The sequence below is a fragment of the Heloderma suspectum genome, chromosome 2 (assembly GCF_057233095.1).
Source record: "Heloderma suspectum isolate Gila_16-S chromosome 2, 16-S_ref, whole genome shotgun sequence".
NCBI lineage: Eukaryota > Metazoa > Chordata > Lepidosauria > Squamata > Helodermatidae > Heloderma > Heloderma suspectum.
In genome coordinates this window covers 391995250-392011495 of record NC_139459.1, presented here as the reverse complement: position 1 = coordinate 392011495, position 16246 = coordinate 391995250, and the positions used below count along the sequence as shown (strand labels likewise).

General features: G+C 46.8%; 1 protein-coding gene across 1 annotated transcript; it reads left to right on the top strand.

The window, feature by feature from the left end:
* Positions 1-9706: 9706 nt before the first annotated feature.
* Positions 9707-15727, top strand: LOC146356448 (vomeronasal type-2 receptor 26-like). The gene is made up of 5 exons (XM_084830120.1): positions 9707-9943; positions 11049-11276; positions 12224-12411; positions 13094-13110; positions 14817-15727. The coding sequence occupies exons 1-5, from the start codon at positions 9707-9709 to the stop codon at positions 15725-15727; spliced, it is 1581 nt and encodes a 526-aa protein (XP_084686246.1).
* Positions 15728-16246: the final 519 nt, after the last annotated feature.

The window sequence follows — 16246 nt, the reverse complement described above, 5'->3', positions numbered from 1 at the left end:
CGTAGCTGCCGCCATTTGCGTATGTGCGTTTTGTTTTTTTAAAAAAGTCAGACGTGATAGGCTACGTAAAGATTTACATAGCCTATCATGTTGGGTTTTTTTTTCTTTCATCTAGCCATGATAGGCTACGTAAATCTTTACATAGCCTATCACATTTTTTTTTTTTTAAACACTGGCTGCCACCGCCCGGAAGATCCGCCCCAGGTAAGTCTCATCCTGGGGGGGATCTGCAGGGGGCGGGGGGGTGGCAGGCCGTTCCGACACATAGTTCGGGGGGCCGAATGCACTGGCATTCGGCCTCATCGAGATCCATGGCGAAATTCTCTGCCATCCCTACTTCCAACCCTATGATTCTATGATTCCATGAAGCTAGACTGCTGCCAGTCAGACTTCCCCACTATGGTGCTTCTCAGCTGATTTCTTGCTCTGTTGGATGGCTGGATATGGATTTCTGTTTTCATTTATTTATTTATTTATTTATTTATTGCATTTATACCCCACCTTTTTTCCTCTTGCAAGGAACTCAAGGCGGCCGACATTATCCTCCTCTCCATTTTATCCTCACAACAATAACCCTGTGAGGTGGGTTGGGCTGAGAGTCTGTGACTGGCCCAAAGACACCCAGTGTGCTTCCATGGCTGAGTGGGGACTAGAACCCGGATCTCCCAGCTCCTAGTCCAACACTCTTGCCACTACACCACACTGGCTCTCATACTGGGACAGTTTAATAACAGTCAGCTTACGGGCTAGCAGGAGACGTAGGCTCAGGTTCCTGCTGAAATTGGTATTCATTGCTTTATGAATAAGGTTTTGATAACATCCTTATTAGCCATTTAATTGTTTTGTTAATTTGGTGAATGCTTTCCTATGACTTTCTCTGAACATCTGTTACATTTTCTAATTATGAATATGACTATGTCTCTCTTCAAGTGGATAATGTTATTTTCTATATGAAGATAATTAAAGGGACACAGGAGAGCCCCTTTCGTGAAGGTGAGTCGCAGAAGTAAGGTTTGGCCCGGATGAGGCACAATGTGCTGCTGCTTATAAAAAGGACACCTGTTGAGCTAATACCTTAAAACCTGGACTCCCAGTCTACCTGATGAGGTCTACGATTGTGCAAAATTTTAAACCAATCTGATAAAAGTTGCCACAGGTACAGCAAGTTCAAATGTGCTGCAATGGGTACATTTCTACTTTTTCCTCCAAAGCACAGCTCAGCACATCATAATTTATTTAAAAGTTTGGTGAGAACTACTTATGTACTTTATTCTTGCTTAGAGGTGTGCCTTTCATCCGTTTGGTGAAATTCTGAGCAGTGATTGAAAAATTGTTAAGCTTTTTCTTCCCCATGAAAACCTAAGGCAGCATAGCAGCTCCGTTTGACTCAGGGCTGGATGCGCCTGATCTCGTCTGATCTCTGAAGCTAAGCAGAGTCAGCCCTGGTCAGTACTTGGATGGGAAACTGCCTGGCAATCAGGCTTCCTGCATTGAGCAGAGGGTGGACTCGATGGTCTTGTAGACCCCTTCCAATCCTATGATTCTATGATTCCATGAAGCTAGACTGCTGCCAGTATTCCTGTGACTTCAGAGGAATTCTGTCTGCCATGTCTACTCCTTTAATTATGGAATGTGACCTCAGAAAGGGAAACAACATGTTACTACACAGAGTGAGACCCTAGCATTGGGGGTGGGAGCTTGGGAGACTTTAAAACTTTGCCCCCCACACTGTAGACATGATCTGGATCACCTCCTCCCCCCACCTACCCCCTGTGCCTCCAAGTTGCATTGCCAAAATGGCATCCAGTTGTCATGTAAATAGGGCAAAGGCATGAAGCCCCCACTCTAGGGTCCTGGTCCATAGGAGGTCCAATGAGCTTAGTGTTGAGCAAAACAAGAAAACACCTAGGAAGCAACACCTTTAACCATGTAGTTTGACCCTTGGAGAATTTGGGAGAGCTGAGGATGGAATGCACAGGTGCAGGGAGCGGAAGGATCAGGGCCAAACACCACCTTCCTGAAAGCAGAAATGCAGCACATCGGCCCCAATCCAAACAGGTGGAGGGAAGAGAAGGATCCAGTGTCACAAACCACACTGTTTATACCAGAAATGCAGCACAAGGGCCCTGATTCTTGCTCTTAATTTCTGTTTGGTGGGAAAGGGACAAACAAGGATTGTGTCTCTTGCTAGGGGTATATTCACATGCTAGTGAACACACTCTATGTATGCTCATTAGAATGGTGGTGAGAATCCAGCCTTACTCAGTCATTCTCATTATGTGTAAGCTCTGCATGTGAGGAAGGGCAGTGAGGACAAGATCACAACCTCCACCCCCTCCTGCGCCATTCTGGTCACATTCTACATGGTGTGGGTGACTGTTTGCAGAGAACAATCTCCTCTGTGCATGGACATTCTCCCCAAGGCCCCATCTAACTGGGGGATTTACTCCAGTTCTTCTACCCCTTCATAAACATTAATGGTACATCACGTTCACCCCCTCCCCACAGTAACTGGGTCTTTTCATGCCAGAAAATACACATTTTTGCAAAGTCGTTTTGTGATGGATTTTCCAGTCACACCAGCTTCAGTGAGGTTCAGGAGTCTGTGTAACCTCAGCTAGCGATCCTGCCTTCGGCCTGCTGGGGGGAATAGAGCTGATAGGAGGAAGGGAACGTTTCATCATAACCACTTTTCTGGAGGTGTGCACCAGTGAACGATCGTGTTAGGGATGTACGAAAGTCACTTACCTTTTCATGGATTGTGTTCGTGGTGGGGGAGAGGCGCTCCATCCCTCCCCCCAGAATCTTCAATGTGGGGGAGGCAATCCGGTCCTCCCCCCCGGAATCCTCGACAGCCGGCTCTGCTCCGTGGCAGCTCTGCGGAGCAGCCAGCCAGGGCCGTCCGCAGCCGGATTTCCATCTGCAGACTGGCTGGTGTGGATGCAAATGGCAGCCAGCATAGCAGTTGCCATTTGCATCCAGCCAGGGAGCTGTGATAGGCTACATAGGTCTTTACGTAGCCTACCACAGCTGGGCGGGGGGAAATGGTGTACGCAAATGGCAGCGGCTACGGCTGCCATTTGCGTTCCTTATTTTTCGCCATTTTAGTCTACGTAAATATTTACATAGACTATTATGGCAAAAAAAAAAGGGGGAACACAAATAGCATAGTGGGTGCTATTTGCATTCCTTTTTTATTCGCTGTTTTAGCCTATGTAAATATTTACATAGGCTAAAACAGCAAAAGAGAAAAGGAACACAAATAGCGCCCACTACGCTATTTGCGTTCCCCTTTTTTTCACCGTAATAGCCTACGTAAATATTTACATAGACTAAAATGGTGATAAATAAGGAACGCAAATAGTGGCTGCCGTAGCCGCCATTTGCATATTCCATTTTGTTTTTGTTTTTGATTGGCTTGCCATGATAGGCTACATAAAGACTTACGTAGCCTATCACAGCAAAAACCAGAATGCCAATGGCAGCTGCAGCAGCCGGTCGAAAGACCAGCTGCCGCCACTGAAGCTGCCTCTGGAGCCGCCACTATCCGGAAGATCTGCCCATGTAAGTCTCTTCCCGTGGGGAATCCGTGGGGGGGCAGGAGGGCAGGCCGTTCCGCCACAGATTTCGGGGGGCCGAATGCCACTGCATTCAGCCTCACTGAAATCCATGGCAGAATTCTCCACCATCCCTAATCGTGCTTGGTTTTCCCCCCAATGAGCCTTAACAGTCTGCTCAACATGTCTACTCAGAGTCAGGCTGCTGCAGCTAGGGATGTACGAAAAGGGACTTACCTTGTCCCGCAGCTTTTTTTGCAGTGGGGGGGAGGCGCTTCACTTCTCCCCCCGAAGTTCATGCGAGGGGGGGTGCCTTCCCGCCTCACCCGGCCGAAATTCAGGCTGGGGAGAAGCGCCCCGTCTCCCCGGCCGCGAACTTCAAAAGAAAAGTAAAAAAAAAAGAAAAGCCCCATGATAGGCTACGTAACGATTTACGTAGCCTATCATGGCTAGATCTGCAAAGTCAGCCATGATAGGCTACGTTAATTGTCACGTAGCCTATCACGGGTGACTTTGGAAAAAAAAAAGCGCGTACGCAAATGGCGGCCCCCATAGGGAGCCGCCATTCGCGTTCCTTATTTGGTCCCTGTAGTCTACGTAAAGATTTACGTAGACTACGGTGAAAATAAGGGCAACGCTATTTGTGTTGCCCTTATTTTCGCCGTAGTCTATGTAAATCTTTACTGCAGGGCCGCCGCTATTTGCGTTCCCCTTATTTTCTCCGTCTTAGTCTATGTAAATGTTTACGTAGAATAAGATGTACCAAAATAAGGAACGCAAATGGCGGCGGCCATGGCTGCCGCCATTTGCGTACGCGCGTTTTTGTTTTTTTTTTAAGTCAGCCGTGATAGGCTACGTAAACATTTTTGTAGCCTATCACTGTTTTTTTTTAAAATCTAGCCAGGATAGGCTACATAAATCTTTACGTAGCCTATCACGTGTTTTTGTTTTGGTTTTTAACTGGAAAAGGCGGCGGCGGCAGCCGGTCGGAAGACTGGCCGCCGCAACCGCCGCCGCCGAACCGCCGCCGGAACCGCCGCTGGAGCCGCCAGGAAGATCCGCCCAAGGTAAGTCCCGTCCCGGGGGGGCGGGGGGGGCCGTTCCGCCACCGATTTCGGGGGGCCGAATGTGCTGGCATTCGGCCTCCCCGAGATCCGTGGTGGAACTTACGTACATCACTAAGTAACGTGCTACCTGGCTAATGTATTTGAAGAACTAAACACACTGAATCTGCCCCTTCAAAGGTGACATTTCCATCATGAGTGAGAGTCACTGCTTTCTGAAAGGAACTTGTGCTGTGGAGAGAGCATTTTGGACATGGAAGTTTGGAAATGTTTCCATTCGTACGTGATTTTGTGGCCGATATGAGGCAGGTGTGTCACCTATAAAAACTCTCATAGCTGCACACTTAAAAAACATGGAAATGGAATATTCTAACCTGTTTCCAAATCTTCCACACGGAGCATTTCAGGGGTTTTTGAATGCATTCGATAAACATATAAAAGTGCAACACCTTCCGATTAGTTTGCAAGAACAATGGATTGACATCAGGGAAGACGGAAGTTTACCAGATGAATTTCAACAAAACCCTTTGCAGAACTGGTGGATGGATTGAAAAATGAGAATCATGACTTAGTAAGCAGAGCCAATGATGCACTTTTTCCATTTGGATCTACGTATCTTTGTGAGGTGTCTTTTTCAGCTATGACAGCCATTAAAGCCAGGTGTCAAAATAAGATTAGAAATCAGAAATCAGAACCAGACCTTCAAATCACTGTATCACAAAGCATTATGCCAAGATTTTCAAAAAGAATGAAGCATAAAATAATGAACTGTATTCATTCCCACTGCTCTCACTAAAAAGTAGTATTAATATTTTTAGTGAAACCAAAAAGTTTTTTTATGCCATTAATAAATAAAATAAATTATTATATATATATTGTTTAGTTCATCTTTATTTCATCCTTACTTATTTTCTATTTTTGTGTATGTTTTATAAGGTACATAATATTTCAGTACAGTAGTACATGTATATAATTTATAAATAAATATACACATATCAGGGGTGCATGGTCAAAAGATTTTCACTGACAATGGTGCACAATCAAAAAAGTTTGGAGACCACTGAGATAGGCATCTGCCTCAGATTCTGATTTTCTGGCTTTGTGCAGCTTGAGCAAACATGAGGGAGCCCTAAGGCTGGTCTTAAGCCGGTAGGGTTTTGCAATCTTCATATAAGAAAGATTCTTATACAAGAAAGACAGAAAGACCAACAGCAGAGTGTTAAAAATATATATATATTAGATGCATATTTCGGCTTCCACCCTCATCAGTAGCTGCGCTGTTAAATGGATATCAGGTGTAGCAGGTTGGAATGCCCCCTGCAAAGGAAAGTTCCTTAGGAGGAAAAAACTGAGTTATGATTTGTGTAATGCTTACGAATTGTACTCCAGAATAAGGCCATTTCGGCTAAGATTCTCAGTCTGTAGATCCAGAAAATTCCCCTTTTGTCAAGCATGTCATTGTCTTTTGTTTGTTCTATTGGAAGTGACTGTAAATCTGGGAGACTATATGAAGGTAAGTTGAAATGTCTTGAAACAGGCTGCTCCAGTTATGGGGTGAGAAACACAGGTATGTATGTGAAAGATAGAAGCACTAACAACAGAGTATTCGAAACACATACTTAAGCTACACGTTTCATCTTCTGCGCTCAACAGTAGCTGTGCTGCTAAATGGGGATCAGGAGATGGAGTCTGGAATGCCTGCAGAGGAATATTCCTTAGGAGAATAAAACAGAGGTATGCTGAAGAGGATCTCAAGAGCCTCTTGTTGAGGGTGAAAGAAGAGAGTGCAAAAGCTGGTTTGAAACTCAACATTAAAAAAACGAAGATCATGGCATCTGGCCCCATCACTTCCTGGCATATAGAAGGGGAAGAAATGGAAGCAGTGACAGATTTTACTTTCTTGGGCTCCAAGATCACCGCAGATGGTGACTGTAGCCATGAAATTAAAAGACGCTTGCTCCTTGGGAGGAAAGCTATGGCAAACCTAGACAGCATAGTAAGAAGCAGAGACATCACCTTGCCAACAAAGGTCCGTCTAATCAAAGCTATGGTTTTCCCAGTAGTAATGTATGGCTGTGAGAGCTGGACTATAAGGAAGGCTGAGCGCCGAAGAATTGATGCTTTCGAACTGTGGTGCTGGAGAAGACTCTTACGAGTGCCCTGGACTGCAAGGAGGTCCGATCAGTCCATCCTAAAGGAAATCAACCCTGAGTGCTCATTGGAAGGACAGATAATGAAGCTGAAGCTCCAATATTTTGGCCACCTAATGCGAAGAGAAAACTCCCTGGAAAAGACCCTGATGCTGGGAAAGACTGAAGGCAAAAGGAGAAGGGGATGGCAGAGGATGAGATGGCTAGATAGCGTCACGGATGCAATGAATATGAACTTGAGCACGCTCTGGGAGAGAGCGCAGGACAGGAAGGCCTGGCGTGCTATGGTCCATGGGGTCATGAAGAGTTGGACACGACTGAACGACTGAACAACAACAACATGATTGGTGTAATGCCTATGAATTGTCCTCCAGATTAAGGCCATTTGGATTAAAACTTCTGAGTCTACAGATCCAGAGATTTCCATTGTTTATATATATGTGTGTGTGTGTGTGTGTGCGCATGTGCGCGTGCGTGCGTGCGTGCATGCTTGCACGTGTGTGTATACAAGCATTCTGCTTGCACCCATTATGCACGCAACTGCTTGCACCCATTATGCAAAAGGACTGCAACCCTTTGTGCAACCTATTGCACAACTAACTTGCAGGTGCTTTGCAACTGGTTGTGCAACAGAAAGATTCAGCACAGCTCCGGTAGTGGTATTTGAGTTTGCGGAGCATCACAGCTGGATGTTGCCCTCTGTATACACACTGTCTGTTCATCTGTCTTTATGTGAATGGTTATACACTTTGTATAATGTGTTTTAATTGTTCTGAAAATGCCCAGAGAGCTTCAGTTACTAGGAGGCTATGGATTGCCCTATCCAGGAATGGAGCATAATTTTCCATCTTTGTTTTTCTTAAACAGAAAATGGATATTTATTTACCTTAGAGACCATTATTGCAGGATAGGCTCTTCTGAGATTTATATTGCCTTTAAATGGGCTTCAGATTTATAACACAACATAAATGGCATTTTGATTCCATTGGATGGAGGATGACAGTGTGACTGATCTATTTTCATTTCATTTATTCTTTTGCAGTTTGCTAGATCCAAGGTACTGGCACATCCTGTCCTTCTTGTTTGCCATTCAGGAGATCAATCAGACTCCCAGGCTCTTACCCAACATCACCCTGGGCTATGACGTCTACAAGTCCTACTTTGATGGAAGAACCACTTCCTATGCGATGCTACAGCTGGTTGCTGGTGGGGAAAGCAATCTTCCAAACTACAGCTGTGGGAGAAAGAATCACCTGCTGGCTGTCCTTGAAGGGGCTGAATCTGACCTCTCCATCCTGATTTCAACCATGTTGGGCATCTATAAAATCCCACAGGTATGAATTGAGATTGGAGAGGATGACAGGTGCAAAGAAATGTGAGCTGAGCACTTGCTTGGCTTGAATTCCACTTCAAGGCACCTCTGCCCACTGGGAAAGCTGGTCCTCTGGAGTGTGTGCTGGAGGTGGGTAGTGGCAGCAGTGGAACTTTGGAATTGGAGCCAGGGAATCAAAAGCAGATTTGGAGGAGGACCATAATCAGTTCTGGCGTCGGGGGTTGGAATGGCTGGGCAGCTGCCTAACGACCTCAGAATGCTTCAAAATCCTATCTTCTAATCATTTGGTGGCATCTGGATGGAAGCAGAGCCCAGCCAGCCTTTGGCTCCCATATGGAGTTTTCAGCTACCATGTTAATTATGCACTGACCTTCCAGGCTTCTTCAGTGTTCGTCAAAAAGTTTCCTATCTCCTCACTGCTGAAGTTACACAACAATGTAGGGAAGTCGGCATGATGCACATGACGACTGGGGAGGAGCTAAAGCAGCGTTGGGCAACCTGCATAGAGCCCCCTCCTGGTCATTGCTATCCTTCTGCTGCTGCATTCCAGCACAGTTGGCCAGTCTGATTCTTCCCCAGCACAATCACTTGGGTTTGACTAACTTCTCCCATTCATTTCAATCTGTCTAGTCTAAGTAGGACTTTGTTGGACTCTACCCTTGGATTTCCACCTTTTCACTGATTCTGATGAAAGTGGTCAGTTTTAGCCCCCACAGGCTTCCACTGGGGACAATGCACCCCCCAGATTAATGTTACCTCCAGTATCAGAGGTGGCATGCCTATGTACACCAGTTGCTGGGGGACATGGGCAGGATGGTGCTGTTGCCCTCCCGTCCTGTCCTGCTCTGGGTTTCACGTGGACACTGGTTGGCCATAATGGGAAAAGAATGCTGGATTAGATGGACCCTTGGGGTGATCCAGCATGGCTCTTCTTATGTTCTTATGGTCTCCTTATGATGTTACCCAACCCTGAATTAAAGGCACACCCCCATTGCCTTTTCTGCTCACATTGTCAATCCATAGCTGTAATACCTGAATTAAGGTACATGCATTTGATTAGATACTAATAATTTCTGGTGAACAATTATTTGATCTTTATTTTGTTTATTTGTTTGTTTGTTTGTTTATTTACAATACATTAAAAACAAGGTATGAAAATTAAAACGAAACGAGAAGTGTGCAGAATAAAACCATATTAAAAACCATCACCAGAATGAAACGAAACCATACGACATCCTAAAACAGCAGAAGCAGCAGCAGCAGCAACAACAACAACAACAATGCTAAACACTAGTCTTTTCCTCTCTCGAAGAGCTATGGCTTTGTTGCACATGTTCCTAATAAAAAAAACTCATTTTCCTTTTGTCTATTTATTTACAATACATTATAAAACAAGGTATGAACATTTAGGCAAAGAAGAACTGTGCAGAATAAAACCTACTTAAAACCACCACCAGAATGAAACAAAACCATAAGATAGCCAAAACAACAACAACACACAACTATGCTAAACACTAGTCTTTTTCCTTTCCACACTAGATGAGTTATGGCTTTGTTGCAGATGTTCCTAATGATAAAACTCAGTTTCCTTTTGTCTACCGGATGGCCCCAAGGGAAGAAACCCAGTACCCAGGGATTGTCCAGCTCCTTCTGTTTTTCGGATGGACGTGGATTGGCCTTTATGCTCCAGACACCGACAATGGAGAGAGGTTCATGAGGGCCTTGACGCCCCTCATGATCAATCATGACATTTGTGTTGCCTTCTCAAAAAGATTACCACGAAATATCTTGTTTGAATTGTCTGCGAATGAACTACCGGTCTTGTGGAGAACAGTCAAAGTAATGGTTTTCTATGTGGACTCTCACTATGGCTTTTTTCCAATTATTCTGATACAAAATATGCTTGAAAAGAGACAAACTGGGGCAAATCTCTGGATCACAACAACTTTTCAGGACATCAACATGATCTTGTCTGATAATCCTCAGTACTTTTCATTCCTCCATGGTTCTTTGTCCTCCATAATGAAGACCCCCAAAAGGACAAAATATGACTACTACGAACCATTTTCTTTAGCTACTAATCAGCTGTGGCAAACAGCCTTCCACTGTTTCTATTCGAAGCATGCATTATCCAAGAAAAGTTGGACAAGATGCACACAGAAAGAACAACTGGACATGCTGCCCCAGGAGGAGATAGAGAGAGCCCTGTCTCAAGACAGTTACAGTACATACAACAGTGTCCAAGCTGTGGCACATGCCTTAGATGCGGAGTATTCCTCCCGATGGAAAGGAATTTTGATAGTGGGTGGAGGAGGCAGGCTGGAACATCAAAGGCTGCAGCCATGGCAGGTATTCCCTTCTCCTTTTGCAAAAATGCCTCCAGTGGAGGCTGGTGGTGCCTATTTCAGTGGGGCCGTGTACCCACTCTGGGTTTCAGTAACAACCAGGCCGACCTCTGAAGGAGCTACCAAGGTCCTCAACCCTGCCCCAAAATGGGTTCCAAACCTTGGATAGCTCCTGTAGAGTTCTGAATGAAACCCAGTGAAGATTCACAGCCTCATTGAAATAGGACCCACCAGCCTCCAATGACCGCCACAAATGGCAAAAGATTCAGGATGGAAATGACTGTGCATGTGTTAAAGCACATAATCATGCCTATTGTGTGGCAATGCCAGCAACAAACAGAGCTTTTTTCATTGCCTCCTTTGCTTCCTCAATTAGCCTCTCCGCCGGGGAGTTATTCTGAGTCATGCAGAGATTATTCATGCACTCTCCTGATGAAACGTTCCCCTGGACTCCTCAGGAAAGAATGCTTGTCTTTTTTTGAACAACGTTGAGGATAAAATGATGTGTCTTTGCAGTAAATTGATACTGTGCTTGTTGCGGATACACTTGGGGTGTTTTGATGTTTTTTAAAAGTTGTCTGTGTTTTCTCTCATTCTAGCTTCACACTTTTTTAAGAGACGTCCAGTTTTCTAATGCTTCTGTGAGCGGACTGTATCTGGATGAGTGTGGGGAGCTGGGAGCTGACTTTGAACTCATTAACTGGGTGCTGTTTCCCAATTTGACTCGCAGTAGAGTGAAAATCGGGAGCATGAAGAGACAAGCATCCACAGACACAACGCTCACCATTCACCCGGAAACCATTGTGTGGCCCAGGTATTTCAATCAGGTGGGAGAAATGATTATTGTCATGTTTGGGGCTTGTCGCTCCCATTAATCTCCAATAATCTGAGGTTGATACATATGAGGTGTCTAGTAGGGCTGTGCACCATCTCAGCCTGAGGCCCGAGGCAGAACGGGCTGCTTCGGGCCACTTCTGACCCCTTCCGAGGTGAGAGCCAGTGTAGTGTAGTGGTGAGAGTGACGGAATGGGAGCCAGGAGATCCGGGTTCTAGTCCCCACTTGGCCATGGAAGCTCACTGGGTGACTTTGGGCCAGTCACAGACTCTCAGCCCAACCTACCTCACAGGGTTGTTGTTGTGAGGATACAACGGTGAGGAGGAGGTTAATGTAAGCCGCCTTGAGTTCCTTGCGAGAGGGAGAAAGGCGGGGTATAAATGCAATAAATAAATAAATAAATAAATAAATTGGAGGGAGCACGAAGCGGCCTGGAGTGGGTCAGGGGCTCTCTGAAGCGCCTTGGTTAGGGATGGGGGAGAATTTCTCCCCGAAACTTCGGGGGGCCGAGCGCCAACACATTTGGTCCTCTGAAGGTTGTTCGGGGAGAACTTCTCTGCCCCCCCGCCCCCCCCCGGGATTTGACTTACCTTTCCCGAATGTCCCTCCTGGCGGTGGGTCCCGGCTGCGGTTCGGCAGGTCTTCGTCGGGGGCGGGGGCGGCAGCCGGTCTTTTGACCGGCTGCCGCCGCCGCCATTACAAGCAAAGTAAAAAAAAAAAAATGCCGGGAGGCATTTTTTTTCTTTTTTTTCTTTTGAAGTTCGTGGCCGGGGAGAGGGGGCGCTTCTCCCCGGCCTGAATTTTGGCCGGGCGAGAAGGGAAGCCTCCCCCCCCAGCCTGAACTTCGGGGGAGCAGTGAAGCACCTCCCCCCTACCACTAAGCAAGCTGCGAGACCAGGTAAGTGACTTTCGTGCACCCCTAGCCTTGGTGCACTTCAGCATGCCTGGCCTGGCACTTCAGATGAAGTTCACCAAATCACCATAATCGTCACCATTGCCACCTCTGTCACCGCATTGCTGCTGCCTCCGTTGCTGCTGCCTCTGTCACCACCACCAGCAGAGGAGGCCGTGGTGGAGGAGGGGTGGCAGCAGCAGCGGAAGAGGAGGAGTCAGCGGCTGCAGCCCAGGTAATGAGCTAGCAGTTTGCGCAGGGGCATCAAGCTGGCCGCGAAGCTGGATCCAGCAATCTGAATCCTGCTTTGGGTTAGGGGCCGAGCCAGGTAAGGGGCCCACTGAATCAGCCCGAGCTGAATTATGCCTGCCTTGGAAGCCATGAAGCGGTCCCTGCACAGCCCTAGTGTGCAATAATCTCTCTTAACTGGTGTGTTTTATGCTTGCTTTTCTATTTCTCTTGTTAGTTCTGTTTTGCATTGGGGAAACCAATCCTTGGGCCGCTAGACAGTGACTAGAGAGCCATAGTTTTTTTTATTATTATTTCTGGGAACTGCACTCCCTGCCCACTGCCCCACCACCTCCTACATGGCAGCATTCTTCCCTATCTCCATGCTTTAACTACTGTGTGGAGAAGGCAAAAAGGGAGTGTTCCCAGCGACAGGGAGGGGCAGAGACCACAGAGGCACCATTGGGATATGGTACCATTTTGCTCTCTGCGTTCAATCTTGTTATGTAGAAAAAAGTGTGATATCAGTGTTGAAATGAAAAAATGAACATCCGAAGAGCATCCTGGGGTCACTTCAGCTCACTGGGACTAGAGATCTTACCGGGCCCTTTCCAAACTCTTAGATTCATTTCCATAGACATAAACACTCCTAACATGTTTCCCTTGCTGCTCGTTCTCTTTATTGCTAGACTGTGCCTCGCTCCAGGTGTGCCGAGAGCTGTCGCCCTGGATACTCCAAGGAGATCCAGGAAGGAGAGCCACCTTGCTGCTATGCTTGCGCTCCATGTGCGGAAGGGACAATCTCCACTCAGGAAGGTGGGTGACCTCAGAGGAAAGGTTGCTCCCTTGGCAAGAAATTGAACTTCTTCTCCCATTTTATATTTTTCTGGTTTGTACGTCGTCCTAAGAGTTTGTAAATCATCCTATCCAAGGTGCCGCACCCATTTTGGGGATAGCGTTCATTACTTTTGATAGCTCCTTTAGAGTTCTGGTTGGTTCTGACTGAAATTCAGAATGCATGCACAGCCCCACCTAAATCGGGGCCACCAGCCACCACTAGGGCCAGGGCACCCTCTTCAAAGTTCAGATCCCTGCTCAGAGGCAGGGCTTACTGCCTTGGCCTGCTTGTTACAACTTAGATAAAAAATACAACAACCGCATAGTTACTACCCTGAAATATTGTTTTGCTACACACAGCTGCTAGTCCATCTTTGAACAACCTAGGAACCTGTCTTTACACCAAATCAACTCATCAAGCCCAGCTTTGTGTAATCTGACTTATAGGAGCCCTGTAATCTCTCACAACATGTTGCTGGCCACACTGCCTGAGATCCTGCTTTCGTTATGAGGACACAGATTGTATCTACTGAACACAACGCTGGTCCTCTACCAGAGAACATTAGTCTCTCTCCCTCACCTGCTACAGATAGGGATGGCGGAGAATTCTGCCACAGATTTTAGTGAGGCCGAATGCACTGGCATTCAGCCCCCCGAAATCCGTGGGGGAATGGCCAGCCCCCCCGCCCCCCCACGGATTCCCCCCGGGATGAAGCTTATCTGGGGTGGATGTTCCGGATGGCGGCGGCTCCAGCAGCGGCTCTGGCGGTGGCTCTGGACGCTGGTCTTTCGACCAGCTGCCACAGCCGCCATTTGCATCCTGGTCTTTGCTGTGATAGGCTATGTAAGTATTTATGTAGCTTATCACGGCAAGCCAAGTAAAAAAACAAAACGGCGTACGCAAACGGCGGCTACGGTGGCCGCCATTTGCGTTCCCTATTTTTCATCATTTTAGCCTACGTAAATATTTGCGTTCCCCTTTTTTCCCACTACACTATTTGCGTTCCCCTTTTTTTTGCCGTAATAGCCTACGTAAACATTTATGTAGGCTAAAATGGCGAAAAATAGGGAACGCAAATGGAGGCCGCCGTAGCCGCCACCATTTGCGTACGCTGTTTTTTGTTTGTTTGTTTTTTTGCCCAGCCGTGATAGGCTACATAAATACTTACATAGCCTATCACGGCAGCCTGGCTGGATGCAAATGGCAGCTGCTACGGTGTCCAACATTTGTGTCCGCAGCAGCCTGTCCGCGGCTGGAACTCCGGCTGCGGTCAGGCCTGGCCGGCTGCTCCGTGGAGCTGCCATGGAGTGAAGCCGGCCAGGCAGGATTCTGGGGGAGAGGACAAGATCGCCTCCCCCCCTGTCGAGGATTCCGGGGGGAAGGATGGAGCACCTCCCCCCCACCGCAAATCAATTCCGCAAAAAGGTAAGTGACTTTTGTACATCCCTAGTTACAGATTCTTCTTTCCTGAATTCTCCCACTTCCCCATCCTTGCTCAAAATGGAAGAGACCACCAACAGTTCTGGATGCATGCCTGATGTCCGTCATGCTGAAGGGATTCTTCTTCTTTTCAGATGCAGACCATTGCACCAAGTGCCCTGAAGATCAGCATCCAAACAAGGGCCAAGATCAATGTGTCCCCAAGGATATAACTTTTCTGTCCTATAACGAAACTTTGGGGATCATTCTGAGTTCTTTTGTCCTATTCTTATCCTTAACAACAGGTTTCATTTTAGTAGTCTTCTTTAAATTCCGAGAAACTCCAGTAGTCAAATCTAATAACTGGGACCTGTCCTACATTCTCCTAATCTCCCTCCTGCTTTCCTTCTTGTCCTGCTTCCTATTCATCGGCTGGCCAAAGAAAGAGACTTGCCTTCTCCGACAAACAGCCTTTAGCATCATTTTCTCTGTTGCCATCTCTTCTGTGTTGGCCAAAACGATCACTGTGGTGCTGGCCTTCCTGGCCACAAAGCCAGGGAACAAGGTGAAGAGATATCTGGGGAAGAGTCTTGCAAACTCCATCATAATTTCTTGTTCCAGCATCCAGGTTGTCATCTGCTCCATCTGGCTGGTAATCTCTCCACCCTTCCTTGACTCTGACATGCACTCTCAACCTGAACAGATCATCCTACAATGTAACGAAGGATCTGTGAGGATTTTCTATACTGCTCTTGGCTACATGGGCTTCCTGGCTGCCGTCTGCTTCACGGTGGCTTTCCTAGCCAGGAAGCTGCCTGCAGCCTTCAATGAAGCCAAACTGATCACCTTCAGCATGCTGGTCTTCTGCAGTGTTTGGGTTTCCTTTGTGCCCTCCTACTTGAGCACAAAGGGCAAATACATGGTCGCTGTGCAGGTCTTCTCCATCTTGGCCTCCAGCGCTGGGATACTGGGCTGCATCTTTCTTCCCAAGTGCTACATTATTTTACTGAGACCTGACCTGAATACAAAGGAGTATCTCATGATGAAAACCAGGCATGGCACCTGATCTTTAGTACTAGAGAGGGGTTAGAATTCTGGACTGACCAGGATCAGATAAGAACCATAGTTTCTGGTGGGGGCAAGTATGGAAGGTTTCCATGCCTCTGGTTTCCAGTGGGATCCAGGTAGATCCAGAAATCCTGGGCAGCCTTCCTTGCAAGAAGAGGGAACTCTTAAAAAATTTGTAACCTTTTCTTTTCTTTTCTTTATTTATTATTTATTTCATTTCTATACCGCCCAATAGCCGATATTGGGTGGTATAGAGACCAATATTGTGGGACCAGGCCAACAGTTCCCTGCCCTTGCCAGGGGAGACCAGGCCAACAGTTCCCTCCCCTTGCCAGGATCTGAACTGACAAAAAGAGGAAGGCGTTTGGCACTGCGACATGGGTCCCTCTTTCAAGACCAGACCTGAAGCCTTCCAGAACCTCCTAATCATAGCTTTTTTTTTTGAAAAGCAGACCATGGGCCTCAATCATGCATCTTTCTCTCCTCAATTAACAAAGAAGCAGACACTTTTCCTTTC